This window comes from Gracilinanus agilis, chromosome 4 (genome assembly GCF_016433145.1).
Source record: "Gracilinanus agilis isolate LMUSP501 chromosome 4, AgileGrace, whole genome shotgun sequence".
Lineage (NCBI taxonomy): Eukaryota > Metazoa > Chordata > Mammalia > Didelphimorphia > Didelphidae > Gracilinanus > Gracilinanus agilis.
Window position 1 is genome coordinate 224,721,345 of NC_058133.1, and position 24,815 is coordinate 224,746,159.

At 33.9% G+C, this 24,815-nt stretch overlaps 1 protein-coding gene across 1 annotated transcript in view; it reads left to right on the forward strand.

Moving 5' to 3' along the window:
* The window catches only part of SMURF2 (SMAD specific E3 ubiquitin protein ligase 2), a 79,467-nt gene that overhangs the window by 42,826 nt on the left and 11,826 nt on the right, over positions 1-24,815 (forward strand). Inside the window, exons 9-13 of the mRNA XM_044675161.1 lie at positions 2,298-2,382; positions 11,172-11,330; positions 16,336-16,528; positions 19,034-19,137; positions 21,000-21,114. Coding sequence (XP_044531096.1) covers positions 2,298-2,382; positions 11,172-11,330; positions 16,336-16,528; positions 19,034-19,137; positions 21,000-21,114 — 656 coding nt within the window. The remainder of the gene's footprint in view (positions 1-2,297; positions 2,383-11,171; positions 11,331-16,335; positions 16,529-19,033; positions 19,138-20,999; positions 21,115-24,815) is intronic.

Here is a 24,815-nt window from a genome sequence, read left to right on the forward strand (position 1 = left end):
AGAAATGCTTTTAGCATACAATATAATCATGAGTAATGAAGCAGTTTGAGTTACATTTATATTTAACTTTTTCTGAAATACATATTTTTAGGAGTAGTTTTTTATGGACATTTCTAATTAAGATGTTGATATACATATACAAAAAGACATAGGCATGTCTTTTTTTTTTTTTTTTTTAATTTTAAACCCTTAACTTCTGTGTATTGACTTATAGGTGGAAGAGTGGTAAGGGTAGGCAATGGGGGTCAAGTGACTTGCCCAGGGTCACACAGCTGGGAAGTGTCTGAGGCCGGATTTGAAACTAGGACCTCCTGTCTCTAGGCCTGGCCCTCAATCCACTGAGCTACCCAGCTGCCCCCGACATGTCTTTTTAAAGTGAGTTAAAGTGTATTTTCCAAAGTTGAAAAAAAAATATCCCCGGGGAAATGCTGTTTCTTTAAGCTTGGTGTTGAAATTCCAGCATTTCATAACAATTTAACAAATTCTCAAGATAGTCTCAAGGAAAAGCTGATTTCTGTGCAAATTAAAAATTTTAAAAGGTTGCCTAAAGCTCCTATTGGAGCTTAAGTGACATTCCCATGATTAGACAGCCTCTGTGTGCTAGAAGTGGTACTCTGGCTTTAAAGTCAGCTGTATGCATTATGCATTATCCTTTGCATCTTTTTGGTGCTTTGAATACAGACAAAAATGAAATAGTCCCTGCTTTTATTTCATAGTGGGATAAGATGTGTGTATGAAGGGAGCATATTAGCAAATGCCAGTGCAGAAATCTCTACAAAGTAATGAGGAGGAAGGGAATGCTAATTGTAGGGATCAGGAAAAGGTCTTATGTAGGAGGTTCATAGGATTATAGATTTATAACTTGAAGGGGATCTTGGTTTTCTTAAAGGACAACATTGATTTTTATAAATGAGTATTTAAGTGTGTATCTGAGTCTGGATATGAACCCACATTTCCCTCTTCTTAACTTTAGGGTTGAGGGCTCTAGAACATCATAGACATTCATATTTAGGATTATAAAAATAGTTTCCCTCTCTCTTCTCCCCCCAAATATAAATTGGTTATTTATATGTCATTTTGGAGTATATGTGCTATTATTTTTTTACCTAGGGATAATTTCAAGTCATGGATATTGATCAAAATCAATCCCTCAAAAATATAATTTATTTCCTAATCAAAAGTTACCCTTCAATTGATAACAACCTAGCATATGAATTTATGGATTAGGTAATCCATATGTCTTAGTATAATGCTAAGCCTTCTTTATTCTCAGCCACTTGATCAAGGTATATTCCAGTGGTTCCCAAACTTTTTTGGCCTACTGACCCCTTTCCAGAAAAAATATTACTCGGCCCCCTGGAAATTAATTTTTTAAAAATTTTAATAGCAATTAAAAAAAAAAGAAAGATAAATGTACCTGTGGCCATCACCACTCCCTGGATTGTTGCAACACCCACCAGGTGGTGGTAGCGCCCACTTTGGGAATCACTGGTATATTCCATACTTTTCTCTAGACGGGAAGCAGGTTGTACTAGGTGTTGTATGCCTTACGGGTTAATAAAAGAAACTGTCCTACCCTACTGTCTTTTGCTCCTCTAAGAATTATGCTCAGGCCACATAGCCTTTTTTTGCTCTCCTTTCCTTTAGCTTTCAAAAGCCCCACCTTAAAGGACTTTTCCATTTTTGCATAAGCATTCTTTTTTAGCCCCCTTTTTGATTCTCCTCTCTCTTCTAATTCTTGTCCAGTTACTTCAGTAAAATTTTTCTCTTTCTTTTTTCAAAGTTCCTGCATTCTGTGAGCCAAAAACAATACTGATCATTCCCAAATAGTGAAGGTAATATACCTTGTTCAAGTAAAAAGAAAGACATGAATTGCTTAGGAAAATATAGATTTAAAGCTTCAATATTTTGAGCCTCTAAAAACTTTTAAAACTCTCCCTAAACTTCTTCCATCTATTTCTTCCTTATTCAAAGCACCAGTAGTCTTAGTAGAATTCAAGGATTATTACCATTTTCTTTAGTTAATAGTGTTAAAAAAAAGTAGTGTATTTTATAAATATTCATTATAAAAGTGCTATATTTATGCCTTTAATAAAGGCTTTTTGTGAGAGTTAGCTTGGGACTTGAGCATATGTATACATTTTCATATAGAAGAATGTGTTCTGAATCAGACTTCCAAATCAGTTTTTGAAGCATAAACCATTTGTTATTTGGAGATTTCTTGTATTTGTTTAATTGCATTTAATGTCTACCTTATATATTTTTGTATTTTATTATTGATATTTCTTGATTTATAGAACAGAGAACAACACAGCAAGGTCAAGTCTATTTTCTACATACACAGACTGGTGTGAGCACATGGCATGATCCAAGAGTACCCAGGTCAGAATATAATTGAAATACTCTCTTATGAATCAGAGTTGCTATTTAATCTGTAGTCTTTTACTTGTTTAAAAATGTTTTAGTGTTACTTTTTATTTTCATCACTGACATCTAGATGACTCTGCTCCCCTAAAAAGAACTGCAGAACCTTTATAACATAGGAGGTATACTTAATAAAAAAAAATCAGAACACTCTTCTACCTCTGATAATATATGCCTTAGTCTGGCACTTGTAGTCATGACTTCTCTGTTGATAGGGAGGAGGTATGTATGATCAGAATCATGATTGGTCCCTAAATTGCTCAGAGTTCTCAATTCTTTTAGTGTTGTTTTTCTTTCTTCCCTTTAAATTGTTATTATTTATTTTTATATTATCTTCATTTCTGAATAAATCATATCAAAATATCATTTAAAATAAAGAATTAAAATAGAATAAACCATCAATTCAGCAAAACCAGACTAAATATCAGTCATATCTTTCCATTTTGTCTTTGATTTTTTTTTTCCTCCTACTGTGTGGTATGTAGTCACTGTGTTTATTATTTTTTTGGTCTAAAATACTTCCCTCAACATCAGTTCATATAAATTCCCATTTATCTCAGAATGCTTCATATACATATGTAAGAGTAATCTCTTTCTTTACAGTGTAGTACTATTCTGTTATATTCATAAAAGAACCTTTGTTTAACTATTCTCTAATTGAGGGAAATTTACCTTGCTTCTTCCAGACCTTGGCCACTACAAAAATTACTATTATGAACACTTTTATTTATATGAGACTTTTCCTCATTTCTTGGTGAATTTTCTGGTTGGAATGTGAATCCTTCACATTGTTTTGTTTTGCATTTATATTAGTACTAGTGATTTGGGAAAATCTTTTAAATATTTATAATAATAAGATTGTTTTTCTTTTGAAAACTGCTTGTTTGTATCTTTTGACTACTTCTACATTGAAATAGGTCTTGGTTTTACATGTTTGTATTAAGTATGCAAAATGAAATGGCTTATATTTTTAGAGATAGCAAAAGTCTTGTTATTGATGTAGTTTTTTTTTTAAACCCTTAAATTATGTGTATTGACTTATAGGTGGAAGAGTGGTGTAAGGGTAGGCAATGGGGGTCAAGTGACTTGCCCAGGGTCACACAGCTGGGAAGTGTCTGAGGCCAGATTTGAACCTAGGACCTCCCGTCTCTAGGTTTGGCTCTCAATCCACTGAGCTACCCAGCTGCCCCCCATATTGATGTAGTTTTTGTCTGATTTAAATATCTTGTATATATTAACTCCACCAACACCAGCTTCTGATGTTGGAGTCTTAAGTTTGAAGAGAAATTTAGAGACTATTTCTTAATGCTTTAAATAATGAAAGACAGGAAAAGAATTCTATTTCTCCCATTTCAAAGTTTAGAATAAGTAGAAAACAAAAAAGGATGATAAGGAAAAGTTCTAACATATAATTGAAACAAATAATTTTATCTATAATTATTTAAACTAGTATTTAATGATAAAAATAGGAAGTGAGCAACAAAAATGACATTGACTTTGATTATGATATTTTTATATAGTGGTTTAACTAATGTAAGTCATAATTGCTCATAATATAAGAGAACCAAAAGAAGCTCCAAAAGTACTTTTATTTCACCATGTGCTTCTCAGGGCCCTGGGAATCAAAACCATGTGGCAGAGCCAAATTAGCCTTTATGGGCCAATGCAGGAGGCCTGAAACAAGTATGATTTTCAACATTCTTGAGTGGACTTTCACGGCCACGGTAGCAAATAGAAACAACACCCATTTGGGGATCATGTAAGGAAATGATGGAATTTTCATGGGATCACCTGGAGACTTAAAATAATAGTTGGAGAATGAAGCCTCATATCAGCTATCTCAGTCTGTAGCCATGTTTTGAAGGGCTTTAAATATGAGAGGAAATCTTTTTTAATCTTAAGAGATAATAGACCCTGGAAATAATTGATCAGGGGATTGATATTTTCCAATCTGTCTTTTAGGAACACTAACTTATTAGATGATTTTGTGATAAATGGTTTGGAGAATAAAAAGATTTGAGACAAGAAGACCAATTAGGAAGATATTGTAATACCCAAGGCAAAAAATGATGAGAACTTGAATTACTGTGGTCATTGTAAATGGAGAGAAGGGGACATATATCAGAAATATTGTGGAAGTAGAATGAACAAGGCTTTACAACAGAGGTTATATATAGAGAATGAAATGTTTAGGATGACTCTGATTGAGAACTTAGCTAACTGGAAGGATAGTCACATTTTAACAGAAAAAATGTTCAGGAGATGGGTTTGGAGGGAAAATAAATGAGTTCTCTTTTCGACAGGTTGAGTTTGAGATGCCTATGGGATATCCAGTTTGATGTGTCTAATAGTTGGAGATTCACAACTGGAGCTCAAACTAGAGCTTCATGCTAGATATATGGGTCTGGTATTCAAATGAATAGATATGATGAATTAAATATTAGATATTGAAGTCACTGAGGGGAGAATATAGAGAAAAGAAAGTCTAGGATAGAATTTTAGGGTACATCTACAGTTGATGTATGATTGATATGATTGATGATTTAGGCAGGAAGAGAAACAAGAAAGCATTATCAAGAAAACTGGGGGGGAGGGGGGACAGCTGGGTAGCTCAGTGGATTGAGAGTCAGGCCTAGTGATGGGAGGTCCTAGGTTCAAATCTGGCCTCAGATACTTCCCAGCTGTGGGACCCTGGGCAAGTCACTTGACCCCCCCCCCCCCATTGCCCACCCTTACCACTCTTCTTCCACCTAGGAGCCAATACACAGAAGTTAAGGGTTTTTAAAAAAAAACCCAGGGAAGAGAGAGTATGAAGGTACTGAGGATGGTCAACATGTTGAATGCTTTAGAGAAGCCAAGAAAAGGCTATTGAATTTGGCATTTAAGAGATTATTGATAGTATTGGAAAGAGCAATATCAATTTAATATTGCTGCTCTTGTTCAGTCTTTTCAGTTGTGCCTACCTCTATGTCTACCCCATTTTGGGTTTTCTTGGCAAAGATATCACTGGAATGGTCTCCAGCCCATTTTACATATGAGGAAACTGAGGCAAACAGCGTTAAGTGACTTGCCTAGGGTCCCACAGCTAATACGTGTCTGATGCTGAATTTCAATCCAGGTCTTCCTGACTGTAGGCCTGTTGCTGTGCCACTTAGCTGCTCCAATTGAATGATAGATAGGAAACTAATTGCAGGGATTTGAGAAATGAACCAAAGAAAAATAATAATAAGAGAGAACTGTTAATGAAATTTGGCTATGAGAAAAAGAGATATTGGACGAGAGATGCTTTAACTAATATGCCCATGCACATGCTTGAAGTATAGGCATTTTTATATTAGATATGAATGGCATGAGAATATTTGTTAAGTAAGGTATTCCAGCCAGAGGCAAAATGGTGTAGTGAGAATTGGCTTCAAATTCTTAAAGACCTAGGTTCAAGTTCTACCTTGGACAGGTACTGGCTGTATGACTTTGGGCAAGTCACTTAATTTTTTTAGTGCCCTAGGCAACTTTCTAAGACTATAAATTCTAGGGAAGGTGTTGATCTGCATTGTTAGAAGAAGTTTTCTCATTGGGCACTTCCCTATATCAGTGAAATCACAAGTCCTTATCCTATTTCCATGATAACACTGAAAAATAGAACAGGTGATGGAGAAAGAAAGGGGACTTGAAGCATGACCACTAAATTAAAATCTGAGCTTTTTCATCCTCGTAAGCTATATAACCATGGACAAAGTACTTCATATTTCTGATCTTTAAAATGGAAATAATTATTCTTTTTCTTCTTGATCAGGTTGTTGTGAAGAAGGCACTTTGTAAATCATAAAGGGCTATATGAATATATATTGGCTTGGGACCCACAATGGGGGGGGTGTCTAATAGTGTAACAGTCTATATTTCTAAGAATATCTGTGACTAGCTGATTTGAGGTAACTTGTCATTTGCCTTTATTTCTCAGATAGGTTGTTTATGAAAATTGCATACTGAATGTACTGGATATAGTCAAGTATAACATGCAGGAGAGCATGTTAACTATTCCAAAACTACCAAATTCACCAACTGGAAAATAAGACTTCAGCAAGAAGAATTTTATTTATTTATTCCATCTAATATAGAATTTGGTCACTAAAGTACACAACATTGGGTGTTAGAAATAAGTTTTAATAGGAAAATTAAGAAAGGAGATTTCTGGGTCCTACCAGTCTGGTTCATCAATGTGAAGGCTAATAATTATGTCAGTGAATCAGTAAGTTAAAAAGTTAAGCAGAGAAAATTAAATTCTTTTTGTCTTTCAGCATGTATGGAAATTAAGAAATAGTCTCTAAATATGTGTTGAATCTTAATCTAAGTGCATATTATTTTTTTAAAAAATGGTATGTAAATCTGGCCTCAGACTCTTCCTAGCTGTGTGACTCTGGGTAAAATAGAAGGTAAAGGTTTAAAGAAAAATGGTTCATACAGCTTAAGTTCTGAATAAAAATGAAAGTTAATAAAGGTTTTGACAGGAGAATTTTGGTAGCTATGTGTTCTTTTCCCCATGGTGTATTATTGGCAAAAGGGCTACATTTAGAATCAGAGTTATGACTGGGTTCAAATCCTGTGTGTACTACTTAATACTTTGTCCTTGGGCAAGTCCCCTACCTCATTTCCTCTAGCAGTGGTTCACAAACTTTTTTGGCCTACTGCCCCCTTTCCAGAAAAAATATTACTTAGCCTCCTGGAAATTAATTTTTAAAAAAATTTTAATAGTAATTAATAGGAAATATAAATGCACCTATGGCCATCACCTTTTCCCTGGATCGCTGCAGCATCCACCAGGGGGTGGTAGCGCCCACTTTCGGAATCACTGTTAAAGTATCTTCCATCTGTGATTTGAACTACCAAAATTGGTGAATGTGAAACCAGAAACCTGAATTTCTATGTCTTTAAACTGGGAATACTATTACTTGCCCTTCCTATGTCAGAATAAGGCTCAAGTGAGATTAATGTAAAACACTTTTAAAAATAATTTTTCAAGTTAAAAATATAACTATAAAGTTTTATTGTATAAGCTGCTTTTTGGAGTTTAACATAATGTTTTGTGTGTAATAGCTACTTTTCATTCATTCATCTTAAGAAGGTATGAATGATATCTTCTTGGTCAATACATAAAGTTTGAATAGACACTAAAGGTAGACAGTGAACTAAAACCTAAACTGCAAAGGAGGGGAAGGGAAGAAAATATGCATTTCTGTAGTACCTGCTATGTGCCAGGCATACCATACTAGACACTTTTACAAATATTATTTCATTTGACCTTTATAGCAGTCCTGTGTAGTAGATACTATTCTTTCCATTTTACAGTTGAGGGGACTGAGATAAGCAAATCAAGTGACTTACCCAAAATCACACCACTAGTAACTGTCTGAGGCTGGATTTGAACTAAGGTCTTCCTGACTCCAATCCCAGTCCTCTATCCACTGAGTTACTAGTTATCTCCATGAGAAGGAAAAGTTTCATTTTTGAAGTTGCTCACTGCTTTCAATGATTGCCAAACATCTTTCCTGAAGCAAAATATCATGCTTTTGATAGCAATATTCTTCCAGTGATATTATTTGGCAAAGAATCAAAATTGCTCAAAGGGCAATGTAGAGATGCCTGTTGGCTGTATGCTAATAGCATATAACAAATTATGTGCTTAAGGTGTAAAATATATTACCATGTATGTGGTGTGACTATAAAAGGGATTGGACCAATGAAATAGCAAGAAGGAAAAAAATGATATCACAGAAGCAGAAAATTTATTATTTTTTAAATTTTATGTAATTAATTGATTTAGACTATTTTTCCATGGTTACATGATTCATGTTCTTTCCCTCTCCTCCTCCCATCCCCCTCCCATAGCCAATGAGCAGTTCCACTGGGTTTTACATGTGTCATTGATCAAGACCTGTTTCCATTTTATTAATCTTTGCACTAGAGTGATTGTTTAGAGTCTACATCCCCAATCATATCCCCATTGACCCATGTGATCAAGCAGTTTTTCTTCTGTTTATGCTCCCACAGTTCTTTCTCTGGGTGTGAATAATGTTCTTTCTCATAAATCCCTCAGAATTGTCCTAGATTATTGCATTGCTGCTAGTAGAGAAGTCCATCACATTCAATTGTACCACATTGTATCCATCTCTGTGTATAAGGTTCACCTGGTTCTGCTCTTTTCACTCTGCATCAGTTCTCGAAGGTTGTTCCAGTTCACATGAAAGTTCTCCAGTTCATTATTCTTTTATAGCACAATAGTCACAATTTCTTTATAGATTCCACAATTTGTTTAGCCATTCCCCAATCAAAGGGCATCCCCTCATTTTCTAATTTTTTGCCACCACAAAGAGCATGGCTATAAATATTTAAAAGCAGAGAATTTAGAGTTGGAAAAGATTTTAGTAGTTGTCTACTGCTGACAGGGATGCCACCATGTACCAGGGCAGCCCATTTCACTTTAGAGTCCAGTTCTAATTTTTAGGACTCTTCCACCTGTGAAATAATCAAGCTAATTTTATTTATTTTTGTTTTTTTGAAAACCCTTACGGGGCAGCTGGGTAGCTCAGTGGATTGAGAGTCAGGCCTAGAGATAGGAGGTCCTAGGTTCAAATCTGGCCTCAAGACACTTCCCAGCTGTGTGACCCTAGGCAAGTCACTTGACCCCCATTTCCCACCCTTACCTCTCTTCCACCTAGGAGCCAATACACAGAAGTTAAAGGTTTAAAAAAAAAAACACAAAAAAACCCTTACTTCTGCTTGGAATCAATACTAAATATCAATTCTAAGGCAGAAAAGTGGTAAAGGCTAGGCAATTGAGTTTAAGTGACTTCCTCAGGATGACACAACTAGGAAGTGTTTGAGGTCTAGATTTTTGAACCCAGGTCCTTTTGTCTCTAGGCCTGTGTCTCTATCCACTGTGCTACCTAACTGCCCCAATTTTATTTTTGTGTTGTACTTTATCAAATGTTCTCCTAAAAATCTAGTTCATTTATATTTGCAGCATTATCATGATCTACAGGTTTAATAAACTTGTAAAAAAATTAAGGTTAGTTTGACATGATGACATCTTTTTAAAAATTGTAAAACCACAATTCTGTCATGTATAGCTTTAAAAAAAGAATATATTAAATATACTGTGGTAGTTCTACCACTGTTTCCTTATTAGTATCCCCTTCTAAATTTTCTTCTCTCCTTTTGATTTTAAAACATGCATTAATGTTATTTTCTTTTTCTTCCATTTTAAAATATAATATTCACTACACCAATCCTTTTACAAATTCTGTTCCCCTCTCCCCTTCCCGTTGTAATTTTATAATTAGTAAGTATGGTTGAATAAATACACATATTGGCCATGGTTGAAAACATGTATCTCATTTGTTACCACTAGTCTTATCATTGGTCTTCTAAGAAGTGGAAAGCATGATTTATTATCAGTTCTCAGGGGAGCATGACTGGTCATTGTTCAATTTCTTAGGTATTTCACAATTGTTTTCCTTTACTTTGTAATCACTATATAAATTGTTCCTTTGTTCTGCTCATTTCCCTTTGTCTCAGTTCATAAAAGACTTCCCAGGTTTCTCTATTTATCTGTTTGGTTATCCCATATGACTCAGTAATATTCTATTATACTCATATGCAACATTTTGTTCATTTATTTCACGGTTGGTATTTACCCACTTTGTTTCTGATTCTTTTCTACAACATAAAAAGTGCTACTGTAAATATTTTCATTCATATTGATTCTTAGCTTAGTGAATTAAAGCAAGACATGCACAGTTGTCAGAATAGCTTTACCACTTTACTGCTCATTAATGTACCTGTCCTTCCATAGTTGCTCTAGCAGTTGTCATCTTTGCTGTCTGATAGCCTCAATTATTTAATTTGTATTCATCTTGTTATTAATAATTGAACATTTTTATATGGTTTTTATTTGCTTATTTTTCTCTTGAGAATTACCTCTTATTAACCTTTCACTATTTTTTAAATTGGAGAATGACTTTTAGTCTTATATATTTGGATCAATTCCTTATATGATAATCTAGATCAGTGATTCCCAAAGTGGGTGTGTTATGTTGATAGTAACAGATATTTTGGGGAAGCAGATAATTATGCCTGGGCCAGTGACTTTATAGTATAGTTTAATATCTGGTACTGCTAGGCCACCTTCCTTCACATTTTTTTTTCATTATTTCCCTTGATATTCTTGATCTTTTGTTATATTCCAAATGAACTTTGTTATAGTTTTTTCTAATTCAGGCTTCTAATTTATCCCCATTGCATATGATGCTTGTTGATGGTTTTAGGTATATATATGTCTTAAATCAGTATTGTGTTCATCTTGTGGAAGTCTATTGTATATTGTATATTGTATACCTTGACAGAGTCTTTGTTTTAGATGTTTTGATTAGTTTTATTTATCACAAGGAATTTTTAAACTCGAGTGGGTTTGGGAAATGACTAATATAAAGACAAGTCATCAATAAAACTTTTAAGTCTCATTAATGTAGTAAAAATGCTGATTATGTGGGAAGAGCTTTTCTCGATTATATTTGTCAGATGTTGCTTGTTGTATCTGTTTGATACCAGGGAATTAAAAATTCCAGTTAAATAAATGAAGTTTATGAAGCAATATATTCCCTCAGAATTCATGAAATTAGTTTGCTTTGTTCACATTTGGTTAGCTAAGGCAAAATGCTGAGGTATTTTTCATTTTATATTTGTTTTTGCAGAGATCTTAGCAACATCAATTGTGAAGAGCTTGGTCCACTGCCTCCTGGATGGGAAATTAGAAATACAGCAACAGGCAGAGTTTATTTTGTTGACCATAACAACAGAACAACACAGTTTACAGATCCTCGGCTATCAGCTAACTTGCATTTAGTTTTAAAGTAAGTTTCATTAGCAATAATGGATTAAATTCCACACCCAAAAAGGATCAAGTGTGTGATTTTCATTGTGTGGCTTAACTAATCTATGTTATCTTTAAACAAAGTTTAATAGAAATGCAGTAGTGTGTGTGTGTACGTGGTAGTTTTAAACTCAATATTTAAAAATAATCTCTTCCTCTCATCAACAATGAATTATTTGCTTTGATGTTATAGAATGCTGCCATCCTTAGTGAGAAATGGATAGATAACCAGGTAAATATGGAGGAGCTTATACTATTGTTTCTGTTGATGTATTTGTTGGTTCTTTGAGGCTTTGGTGTCTCTTTTTACTTAACATGGCTCATCATTATTTATTTAATTTTTTGAGACTATTAATAGAATTATAAGATCCCTGAGGTTTGAAAGAATTAAATTGGTTGACTAGCAGAGGTTCTTTTTTTCTGTTTTTCAAATGGAAATTGTACTTGAGGGAAGACAAAGGAACATATAAATTCCCATTAATCAGCCTAGGTCTTTTTTGACTGTTCTTAACTTAAATATTAAAGTGCTGTTAGAATGAATAGCCCTGGTTCCAGAGTCAAGAGGTCAGGGTTCTAGTTTTGGGTGTCAAATATTGGCCATGTGTTGAGTTTTTTTTATTTTTTTCATCTATCAAGTTGTCATTCAGCAATCCCATGATAGGATAAAGATTAAAAGAGTTAGTGCATATGAAAAAAATTTAAGATAAAAAATTATATAAATGCCAGGGGCTTTGGTTAAGCACTTTTCAATATATTTTAATAAACATTTATTAAGTTCTTGCTGTGGTCCAAACACTGGGCTAGTGCTTAGGATATAAATATGAAAATGAAACGATCCCTGTCCACAAGGAGCTTATATTCTCTCAAGTGACAAAATAAATACACATAAATATAAGCACAATATAAATACAAGATCATATTTGAGTAGAAGGCACTGGTAGTAGCTTGGAAGACCAGAAAAAGCCTCATGTAGAAGGTAATATTTGAGCTGAACATTGAAAGAAACTGGATTCCCAGAGGCTGATCTGAAGAAAGGAGTGAACGTGCAAAAACATGAGATCAGGAGATGGAATGTCATTTAGGTAAACTATTTGAAAGCCAGTTTGGCTAAACTTTGATGAGGAGTAAGGTTTAATAGACCTTAAAGGCATCTTAAATCAAGGTTTTGTAAAGGATTTTAAATAGAAAAGAAAGGAGTTTATATTTGATCTGCCTCTGGAGTTTCTTGAACAGAGGAACGAGTAGAATCAGTAATACTCTGGTTGTTTATTGGATATGTGATGTTTACTAAACTTCATTCCTCTCTGGGTTTTGCTTCTGACTTTCTGGACTTCTTTCTCCACCATGCAGAAAAGAAGTGCAAGGTATGGGAACAGCTCCTTCAGCTTCCATTCATGTGTGGTCTTCTCCTATTACAATATAAGCTCTGTGAGGGCAGGTACTGTCTTTCTTTTTTCCATCAATTTATGTGTTCCCAGCATTTAACACTATGCCTTGTGGCACATAGTAAGCCCTTAATAAATGCTTACTGACTTGATCTTACATCTGGGTTGGTCTAGGATGATTGAGTGAGCAATTGAGGATGATTTTGAGGTTCTAAATCTGAATTATTGGAGGGATGATGTTGCATTCTAAATGCAATAAATGGCAAAATTTGGAAGAGGGGTAGGGCAGTTTAAATTGCTTTGAAATTTCCTAAAGGTAGCTGGAGGACAGAGAGTAGTGCTGGATATGTAGATCCAGGAGTCATTAACATAGAAATAATAATTAAATAAACATTAGCTGATAAATATACTAAAAGAGAATATGGAGAGAAAAGAGGAGAGAGAACTAGAATAGTGCATTAGTGTACACCCAGAATTTGGGAATGGATTCAATAATGATCTAGCAAAAATGACTAAGCACTAAGCAGGTTGAAGGAAAAGCAAGAGAGAATGAATAGTATTACAAATATCCAGGGAGGAGAATATTTAGGAAGAAAATATGGTTAGCAGATGCTGCTGAGAGGATAGGAAGGATAGGGATTTTTAAAAGGCCCTTGGATTTCATATTTAAGATTTAAGAGACCAAGATTTGGAGAAAGTGATTTCAGTTGAATGCCTGTTTTTGGTGTTGTGGATTTGTGATTTTAATATGAGTATTCTCTCCTTACTTTCTCATACTCTGTGGTTTTGGCTCTGATTTTCCCATAAATCCTCTGTAGAGTATCTACCAAACACGATGGAGACTTTTCTCTGGATCTTAATATTTTATGAGTACAAGGGCAGCATTTGAGCTATCAATTTATTACTCCTTATTACATGACTTACCTATCACCTTTAATAATATATATTTCTTTGATATTGCCTTTTATGCCATTTTTTGTATGCAAGTCATCATAGATAAAATATAACCTGTTATATTCTTCTCTCCATTGCCCTTTGAATTATTTGTAATTCTGAGTCTTTGATGATTTATGGTGTTCTGTGATTAGAAACTGTACCATATATCATTAATAGTGTCAAAAATGTATTATCTATTTTTTCCCCCAAGTGATATATCGAAATCCAAAAGGTTTTTAATTTTTTTAAAACCATAGTTATCAATAGGTCTAGTTATCCTAAGAATTTTTCAATATTTTTATGTAACTAATCTTATTCTTTCACCTTAGGAAATGTGATCAGGTTTAATGTGTAATGGGACAAATAATGAGAACTAGAATGATTAGAAAACAGTGGAATGGGCATATATCTGATATGTGGATTTCTTTAGTGGTATTTTAGCTACTGAAATTGTTGCAATATTGAGAAACAAAAAGTGAGATTTTGGTTTTGGGATACAGTGACCTTCATACAAAGGTGTGGAAGAACCAAATTTTAAGGGTTTCCTGCCTTAGAAAATCTCTGCAGATATAGTATAATTTACTTTAGAGAGAACCTGTGAATGACTGTTTGCCTCCCTGTTTCAGTTTCTTTTTTCCTATCCCTGAGGTTGTTCTTAATTTACCAAAAAATTAGTCATCTCTGGGCCTCATTCTTTTCATTCTATGTAAGTCTTCCTCTCTCTTTTTAATGTTACATTGTGAAAAAATTTGTATTCATATTATAATTAAAATGTATAGAGTAGATAGGATATGAATTTTGAGTTTCATTTTCTCTGTCATAATGTGTATAATATGAAATAATTATAGGTTTGATTTTTCATTTGATTTACAGCCTTAGGTAAAGTCCAGTACATTGCCAGCATTGCTTGGTTGGAAAATTTTATGAATGGTTACATAGGAAATAGGTTTTGTTATGAAAATATAATTGTTCTATTTTATTTTACTAGTTGAAAAGCCTTTGAATTGCAAGCTGCAACCACATGCTTACACTTTTCATTTGTACATCTGTCTTTCATTAGGAAAGGATTTTAGAAATTCGACCCAGTCATTAGACAAATCTCCATCTTTACACACACACATACACACACACACACACACACAAATTGACTCTAATGTTTATGTTTATATTATACTAGACCCAATATATGGAAAGTGATTTTTTTCTTAAAGAAAACATTATACTTGCATGAGACTAGAAAAACCTGCAAATTAATTTTTAAAATATTCCATTAAGAGAAGTTATATTTTATCCAGATATATTTTTTAAAGCTCACTTTAGCTTTTTACTCTATGCTGTATAGTATATATACTATGTTTACTAGTATTAACTATATACTATATAGCTCACCATATCTACAGCATATTTGGCTAGGAATTCAATAAGGAAAAGAGTTGTAAATTCTTACCATATGAGGAACGTTTTTGTCAGGTAAATTTTGTGCTTGTTCCTATTTTAAAATAGTATCATTTGATGTAACTGAGGTAACATTTGCAACAGTAATGTAGATCAGATGAATATTTTTATTTTAAGAGCTCTTTCAGGCTCTTATTCAGGCATAAAACACTTTGTAGAAACACTTAACATTACTATTATACAATATAAGAAGAAAAGGTGTTATAAATATCAAGATATATCACATTTTAACTTTTGTTTATTATTGGAATAATCTACAGTGCTCTTTTCTGAGCAAATTTATCTTGAAATTAACTTGACACTAAGTGAATAGATCACAACCAACAGGGCAATATGTTAAATATGGATTTTGTTTATTTCTGGAACTAGGCATCACTGTTACTTCATTTCAGGTAGTTTTGTAATATGGTAATTTTTTAATTGTTATTTTTCCACATTTCTGGCCACAATTTATTATTAGACAATTTCTCTGAAAATTTCATGTAAAATTTTGCTGCTTACAGTAAATGCATACACTTTTAGTATGGTTGGGGAATGTCATCATTCATTTGCAGTGGACTTAATATATTTCTGTAGTCAGAAGTTAGATTTTGATTTCTTTTCTGAATTATTTAATGCTCATTTTTTCATGCTTTTAATTACTTGACTGTGAACTCCCTAAATTCCTGTGGACCAAGACTGTTCTGGTATAAAAGCTCGTTTCCCTGCCACACTGTTAATACAATTTTGTTTTCATGAGTTTATTAGTCTCTTTCAGATTAACCATTAAAACAGGTGATTGAGATTCTAGATTAAATATGTACCATTTGGTGTGTTCATGATTTTTTTTAAATGGAGAAATATAAAACTTATGTAGAAATATGGAAATGGTATCTGAGAAAATTTATTGTTGGCAGATGTCTTAAATCTTCATATTTTGTAACATAGTATGGTAGCCTCTTACATATTTATAAAATAATACTAATAGAAATTAAATCCTATTGTTCATGGTCCCCCAAAGATAGAAATTTAATGTTTATTTTAAAAAATCTTTATTAGTCATTTGACTAAAATCCTTTTACATGAGTGAGAAGTGATCCAAAATACTGCAACTGAAATCATGCTTAATTACAAAACATTTAATGGTAAGAATAACTTTTTTGGAATTCTTCATATAAACTTTGAGTGGTGATCCTGTGACTTAATTAAGAATCTTCATATTTATTCTAGCCGTCAGAACCAGTTGAAAGGACAACAGCAGCAGGTGGTACCCTTGTACTCAGATGAGGCAGAAGGTCTGACAGTTCCAAGGTATAAGCGAGACCTGGTTCAAAAGCTAAAAATTTTGAGGCAGGAACTTTCTCAGCAGCAGCCTCAAGCTGGCCACTGTCGCATTGAAGTCTCCAGAGAGGAAATTTTTGAGGTAATCTGAATAAAGAGTGATCTAAACCTAAAGATAATCACACACACACACACACACACACACACACACACACACACACACACACACTTCTTTGGCTATTAGAATTCCTTCTATTTTCTAGGGATAGATTATGGTTTATTTTTGTTATAAGAAAAGTAAAGATGTTATAATTGAATCAGTTTCACCAGTATTTGAATGCATTTACCAAACATTCATTAATTTCTTGCCCATATGTATATAAATGTGATTAATCTATGTTCAACTTTATTATGTGTTATCTGTATATTTTTTTAGAGCTAAGGGCTTACAAGATAAAAATGCCTGTTCTACCTGAATATTATGCTATTCTAAAGTAACAAGAAACTTTACAGGGAAAATGTCTGTTAAAATTCTTAAGTGTTTGCTTAAGAATTTTTATGTGATTACTTCACAAATAGACCATTAGATAGAGTGGATATAAACAATCTCCTTCCAGGCTTATGATAGCTATATTTGTTATATTAATGAATACTGGCTTTAGTCCTGGTAGCTTATTTCTTTTTTCATTTGTAAAATCTTTTCTTTATCCATCTCTTTGTTATTGAATAAACAAAATGTCAATTTAAGCAAACTACTTTGCTGCCTTTAAAAAACTTTTATCTTGTTAAAATTTTTAAAAAACAGTGAAAAAAACACAATGAAAGAGAGGGGCAATACCATTAATATCTATGTAACATCTACCTTACTTATTTTCATAATTTTATCACCTTTTCATAGATAATTTTTTTACTAAAAAGGGAGAACAGAAGAGATGAAAAAGAATTTTCTTTATGTTGCCCATATATTTTGAACATTGGGAGCCAAGGTTTTAAACTACTACCTATACTTCATGTCCCTTTCCAAAAAAGGCAGGCCTTTTTTGTTGGCCTTTTCACATTAACAGTCTTCCTAGTATTTTTGATTGACCATGAGATAGATTTCTAGCCTTATTCCCTTCCTCTCTCCCTCCCACATACTTGTGTATGGTAGTAACTATATAGGTATAGTGTGTGTGTGTGTGTGTGTGTGTGTGTGTGTGTGTGTGTGTGTGTGTGTGTGTGTACATACACATATGTATACACACATATATATGTACTATAGGCTATTCAAAGTGTATTTGCTAGAGGGTCTTGTGTCTGATAAGACTGAGAGTGAGGTGACTTTCCTTTCCTCTTGATACTGCTTGGAAGGAATCAGGTTTCTTTCTTCTATAGGAGCTGCCTTTCTCTAACCTTAGCATTGTTAATTAGGGCGAAAGAATAAGCAATGATACATTGCCCAAAACAATTGCAGGCAAAATTATTATTATATAAATGGCCATCATCTCTATCTCTATCTCTCTCTTTAGCTACATCTCCATGTTATAATTTATAGATGATATGAAGATGGTATATAGATGGAAACCATTTATATCATCATATAGCTATATGTATATATACGAGCATTTATATCATTATGTATATATGGTAACCATTTCTGTTATCATTATGAATGATTACTTATATCTATATATGGTGACCAGTGTCACTTCAAATTGCCATCACTATCAAATCTTGGGATTGTTAGAATGGTGCATCTCTATTTTATTTTTAAGAAGATACTTTGTCCTTGTTCAGTCAAGTTTTTTCAGAGAGAAATCTTAAGTAATAAAATAACTATCCTGAAGTAGTAACCACCATCATATATTCAAGACTCTTTTATCTAATTGGGGATGGAGGAAGTTGGTGATGACTTATAACCTCCTCAAAATTGGACTTGGGTGGATTATGTGAACTGATAGAAAATTGGTTTCAATTGGGAGGCGGGGGGGGGGGTCATTCATTTTCTCCCTCCCTTTTGCTCTTTTGGTGTTCAGACTTCTTCTGGATCTATTTCTATATTAATAAATGTGGAGCTTGGGATAGGTAATTTAAAAATCTCTCCTAATTCTAACATCCTCTGATTCTGCCTCTTAAAAAGAATTTCAGTTATTATTAAGGAAAATACCTGTGTGAACTATATGATATAGTATATGCCTTTTAGTGATATAGGCCATGGGCAAAGCTTAGATTAGGAAAGATTCTTGAAGTCATTTCTCCCTACATCCAATTTTATGGTTTTTTTTTTTTTTTTTTTTTTTTTTTATGATTTGTAAAGACAAAACCATGTATATTTTCCTCATTTCTCCATATAAGAAGCTGTAGATAGATTGCTCAGTATTCTAAGAAACTTTAAATCTTTTCTGTTTTAATAGTGATTGACAATTAGTTTTAAGTGTATCAATTATACATATGTAAAACCCAGTAGAATTAATTGTTGGCTACGGGGGAGGGAAAGACCATGAATCATGTAACCATGGGAAAATATTCTAAATCAATTAATTAAATAAAATTAAAGAAATGGTGCTCAATTGAACGACATTTTTAGTGACTTGGTTTCAATAAAATTATACATAATATAAAAATAAATATGTAAATAACATATATTGGTTAAAATGAATTATTTCAGGAATCATACAGACAAGTCATGAAAATGAGACCAAAAGACCTGTGGAAACGATTAATGATCAAATTTCGTGGAGAAGAAGGCCTTGATTATGGAGGGGTTGCAAGGTGAGGAATTTGTCATAGCCATTAATTTGTTTCAGTCCTGCTCAATATTTTATGACCCCATTAGGGGTTTTCTTGGCAAAGATACTTGGAATGATTTTATCATTTCTTTCTCTTTCTAGTTCATTTTACAGATGAGGAAACTAAGGCAAACAGTATGAAATGACTTGCCCAGGGTCACACAGCTGCTAAGTGTTTGCAACTAAATTTGAACTCAGGTCTCCCTAACTCCAGGCCTGGCACTCCACTATGCTACCTAGCTTGGGGTATGTTGCTAACTAGTTGTGTCAACTTGGGCAAGTTATTTCACCTCTTTGGATCCCACTGTCCCCATTTGTAAAATTAAAGAATTAGACTAGTTATTAACCAACATCGTATTCTACGCCTAAACAAATGATAATTTCTCTCAAGTCTGACCTCTTTTCCTCTGTTGATTGTTACTCACTTCTCTACCCCTTTCTCCTTCTCTCCCATCCCAGCCTCTTAGCTCAAATTAAAAGTGCATCTATCCTCACTAAGAATCTGCTCCAGAAATAAATTATGTTAAACACTAATTCTTTTTTAAAACTTTTTTTTTCAAATTTGTTATGAAGGAGAGGTGGGTGACATAATTCAACTCCTGACCACTCTTTTATATGGTTTCCTCTGATAGTATCACATTCCATAGTTATTAGTACAGCCCATGCAGTTTCTGGGGTTATTACTGTTGGTCCTCTCCTGTCTGGAGAGTCTTGATAGAACCATCATAACTTCTCATATATGAGAAGGATTCTACTTACCTCTTGGTATGTATGGATTCTGTTTACTTCTTAGCTTACAAATGGTTTCTAAGCTGCTGATTTGAGCTAGGTGAACAGAGTCCTCCAGAGTTTCCTAATACCAATATTAGTGAGTCGTACTCATCTAAGGCTACAGCCTTCATTTTGAAAGAATTGCAGGATTAGGGCAAACAAAATGGGTTATATATACATTGCTTTTTTTAAAGACTACATTCAGGAGATTTAATTATGTGAGTTATTCCATCTTTGTTCATTGTAATAAGAATCTATGAAATGTAATTGGAGATTTTGAAACCCCAAAAAATCCACATTGAAGTGCTTAGATTTTCTTTTAAAAATAAGATTAAAAAACCACTATCAAAATGAAAAAGAAAAATCATATTTGTAAAATTTGCTTTTCCCAAAAACATATCAAATAGTAATGAACGTACCTTAGAATACCTTAGTTTATATGACTTATAGTCTAATGTTTTGTGTGTGCGTGCGCGCGCTTGTGTGTGTGTGTAAATCCTTAATAAATAAATGGTCAGAGTAAAGAAAGTTATGAGAAAAGTATGAAATATTCTGAGTGAGGTGATATCTTCCATTAAATTTTTATATCATTCATTGCTGAGTTGTTCAGTAGTTGAAACTTTAAAATAGTAATAAGCAGTCAAAATGTTGGACTGCAATACTAAATAAGCGTATGATCTTTTCAGGTACACAGTATAGCTATATAATGGGGATAATGATAGCACCTACTTCACAAAATTGTTGTGTTGATCAAATGAGAGAATGTTCATAAAGTACTTAGTGCAGTGCCTGGCATACATAAATGTTGTTGTTATGATTATGATTTTATTCTGAAATAACTAATTTGGAGAAAAATTCCCAGAAGAAATGAAAATGTACTAGTATTTTAAATTCAAAAAATTCACCATACTCAGTAGTCTGTTTTAAAAATCTGACCTTATGTGACCTTACTTGGTGCCTTACTTCATTTTATTCCCTTTGAATTTCCATAGCTAACAGTTAGTATATCTATATTCACTCTTTAAAAGGGATTTATTTATTAGACAATTTATTGTAGATTTATTGTCTCTTCAGGGAATGGCTTTATCTCTTGTCTCATGAAATGCTGAATCCATATTATGGCCTCTTCCAGTACTCAAGAGATGACATCTATACATTGCAAATCAATCCAGATTCTGCAGTTAACCCGGTATGATAATGTGCATTTAGTGATCTACAATGTTTTTAATCTTCAATGTAAATGTCTTTTATGTAGGGATCCCTTGGTCCACATGTACATTTTCTTGCATAATAGACTGATTTTTAGTAAAACTATATGTACCACACCTTTCAGGGCAAAGTTAGTGGCCAGTTCTGAAAAGTTCCAGGCATTATAGGAATATTTTTTTCAACATTTCTGAATTTTGATCCCCATATTCAACCTGCCTTTCACTTCTCATCATTCTCTGCAGTTCCTTGAACCAGGAAAATTTCTTCTATCTTGGACATTCCCTGTTTTCACATTTCTAGCTTCTGAAATTTAATTTTCCTCTTTCGCTTATCTTGTTATTGATATTTTATAACAGAGTTTGGCTTCAATATTATTCTCTAGTGGGTATTGTGATATGTTCAGAGTATCAAGAAGAAGGGGGTAATTAGCAGTGTCAGAAAAAGCATAGAAGAAGGATGAACATTGAGGAGAGGCTATTAGATTTGGCAACTAAGAGATCATTGGTAACTTCATAGAGTTCCAGTTGAAAAATGAAATCAGAAGACAGGTTACAATTAGTTATAAAGAAATAAAGGGGAAAAGGAAATGGAGACACTAATTGTGGACAGGGAGTTTAGCCACAAAAGGGAAGAAAATATGGGATGATAGCTACCAAACAGGGACAAATCAAGTCACTGAGGAGGATAGTGGGAGATTGTGTAAAGAATATTAATCTAGAGCCAACACTGTTAATCACTCCCTTTTCCTTGATATTCTCTTCTGTAGCTTTTCATGACACGGCTCTGTCCTGGCTCTCTTCTTTCCTATGTGATAATTCCTTCTTAGTCTCCTTTGCTGGATCTTCATTTAAATCATGCTAACTAACCATGGGTGTTCCCAAGATTCTAGTGTAGGCCCTTTCCTTCCTATATGGTATTTCACTTGATAATTTCACTATTTCCCATGGAGATTGTCTCTGTGTAGATGATTCTCAGATCTCTGTATCGTAACCTCTTTCCAGACTTCTAGGCTTTCATTTTCAACTATTAGATATATCTAACTGGAAGTCTAGGCCTGAGTTCTTCCAAATTCATCCCCAAATAACTTTAAAATAATGCCTCAAAGCAAATTCTGAAATGGCAGAATCAACAAAAGAACAGAGTGAAAAAGTGTTCCTCTCCAAGAAAATTTAGAAAGTCAGCAGGAAATGTCTTACTAGGTTGGATGTGGAGTTGACTGTTATGCCCAGTCCAATATAGGCCAGCAAGCCAGCAATAAACCTTGGGTTGATTGAGTGGGGGGGGAGGCATGACAATTGATGGTGTTCTCAGTCTATAGACAGTTGGTCAGAAGGAAATTACAGGAGGCTCTTTCCTGACAATGGGTGTACAACTATTTTACATTGCCCATATTTAGTACCAGTTGCAATTCCAGTGTGACTAGGAGCATTAATAAAGGCAACGACCCTGGTCACAGTTCCAGGAGAAGAAAAACTGCAGGTAGTCACTCACAAACCACAGCACAGGGCAGAAGACCAGTGAGTCTACTTCTCATTAGATTATACTACCTTTGAAGAACTGAAAACTGAGAACTAGGTGTGAAAACAACAGCATGAAACCTGAATCTTGGGGTGGTGCTGCCTCCACTCCAGAAGTTCAGCCCAATTTTCACTCAAGATCCTTACCACTCTTTTGTCTTGAGGATAAGTTTTTTAATCAAGTAAAAGTGATAGAAGAAAAATTTGGGAAAGAAATGAGAATGATAGAAGAAAATCATGAACAAAAAAGAGTTAATAGCTTGGTAAAGGAGTCACAAAGAATTTAGTACCTTAAAATTAATCTAAGAAATTAACACCTTAAAAAATAAAAGTGTTAAAAGAGGCACAAAAATCACCTGAAAAAGCAGTTTGTCAAATGGAAAAAAATGTACGAAAGTACTCTGAAGAAAAGAACTCCGTAAAAAGTGGAATTGGCCAGATATAAAATGAGATAAAGAATTTCAATGAAGAAAATAATTCCTCAAGTTAGAATTGGGCTAGGGGAAGCTAATAACTCCATGAGGCAGCAAGAAATAATAAAACCAAATCAAAAAAATGAATAAGTAAAAGAAAATGTGAAATATCGTATTGCCAACTAGGTGTCCTGTAGGCATCTTAAAACTCAATGTTTCCAAAACTGAAGTCTTTGGTTTTTCTCTTCAAACTCTACTATTCTCCTAAATTCCCTATTACTTTGGAAGGGGCTACTATCCTCCCAGTCACCTAGGCTTCTAAACCTAGGCATCATCATCAGTTCTAAACCCTCTCTATATCCCTCCATATTCAGTCACTTGCAAAGTCCTGTCATTTCTATTTTGAAAACATGTCTAGTATCTGCCCCCCCCCCCCCCCCCTTCTCTCCTCTGAAACTGTCACAACTCTGGTCCAGGCAGGCCTTTACCACCTTACATCTCACCATTGAAGTAGATTTCTCAGTCTCCTTGAGATAGTCTATCCTTCACTCACCTATCAAATTGATTTTCTTAAAATAAAGGTCTAAAAGTATCACCTCTCCCCATTCCATCTCCTACCCCATTGTGGCTCCATATCATCTCTAGGAGCAAATATAAAATCCTCTATTTGGCATTCAAAGCCTTCATATCCTGGCCCCCTTCCTACCATTCCAGTCATTTTATATTTCATCCCCATGTATTTTGTGATCCAATGACATTGACCTCCTTGCTGTTCCTTAAACAAGACATCTATCTCCTGCCTCTGTGCAATTTTTTCTGAGTATCTGCCATACCTTGAATGTTCTCTTCATCACTTGTCCCTCCTGGTTTTCTTAAATAAAATCTTATCTTCTTCAACAATCATTCTCTAGCCTTCACTGATGCTAATACCTTCCATCTCTATTTTTTTCTATATTTTGCTGGTTCATATATAGTGGTTTTCATATTGTTGTCTTCCTCCATTAAACTGTGAACTCTGAGAACAGGGGCTGTTTTTTATGTTGTATCTGTACCACTTAATACAGTGCTTGGTACATAGTAAGCACTTAATAAATGGTTGTTGACTTGAGGTATAAGTGAATCGGGTGTGGGGGTTATAGTAATAGCTTCAATTTGAAAAAGAAATAATATAGATAGATGATGTGACAAACAACTAGAAGGGTAGTACGTTAATGGTCCAGGATGGATATGTAGAAGGGAAGAGGAATCAAGTCCTTTGGAGAAGAGCTCTCCTGAAAGTCTCCCAATAGGGTTTACTTGATATGGTCAGATTTTGTTTGTGGACAGAGTTTGAGGAAGGAGGTGCGATGTAAACTTATTTTAGGATAAAGATGAATGGTGTTTCTATAGGATAACATGAGAGGCAATAGATGGAAAATGAAGGAGAAAGAAAAAGCCTAAGGAGAAGGTGGGAGAGGTGGACTTGAGTATAAATACTCAGGTATTCATAGCAGGAAAAAATTAGCACAATTATTACATTTTTCAAAGACGAGCTCTGGGTTTCTTCACATTTTGGAGAATTCTATATTTATAGAATTTAAAGTATATAAAATTCCTCAGACACTTCTAGCTATGTGACACTGGGTAAGTCCCTTAAAAGTATGTAATAGAATTATTTGTCCAAGCTGATTGGAAAATTCATTCCAGTTCTAAAATGAAATTAAAATAAATTGTTTCTTTATTGGCAGCTGGTCAAATGGTTGGAAGATATA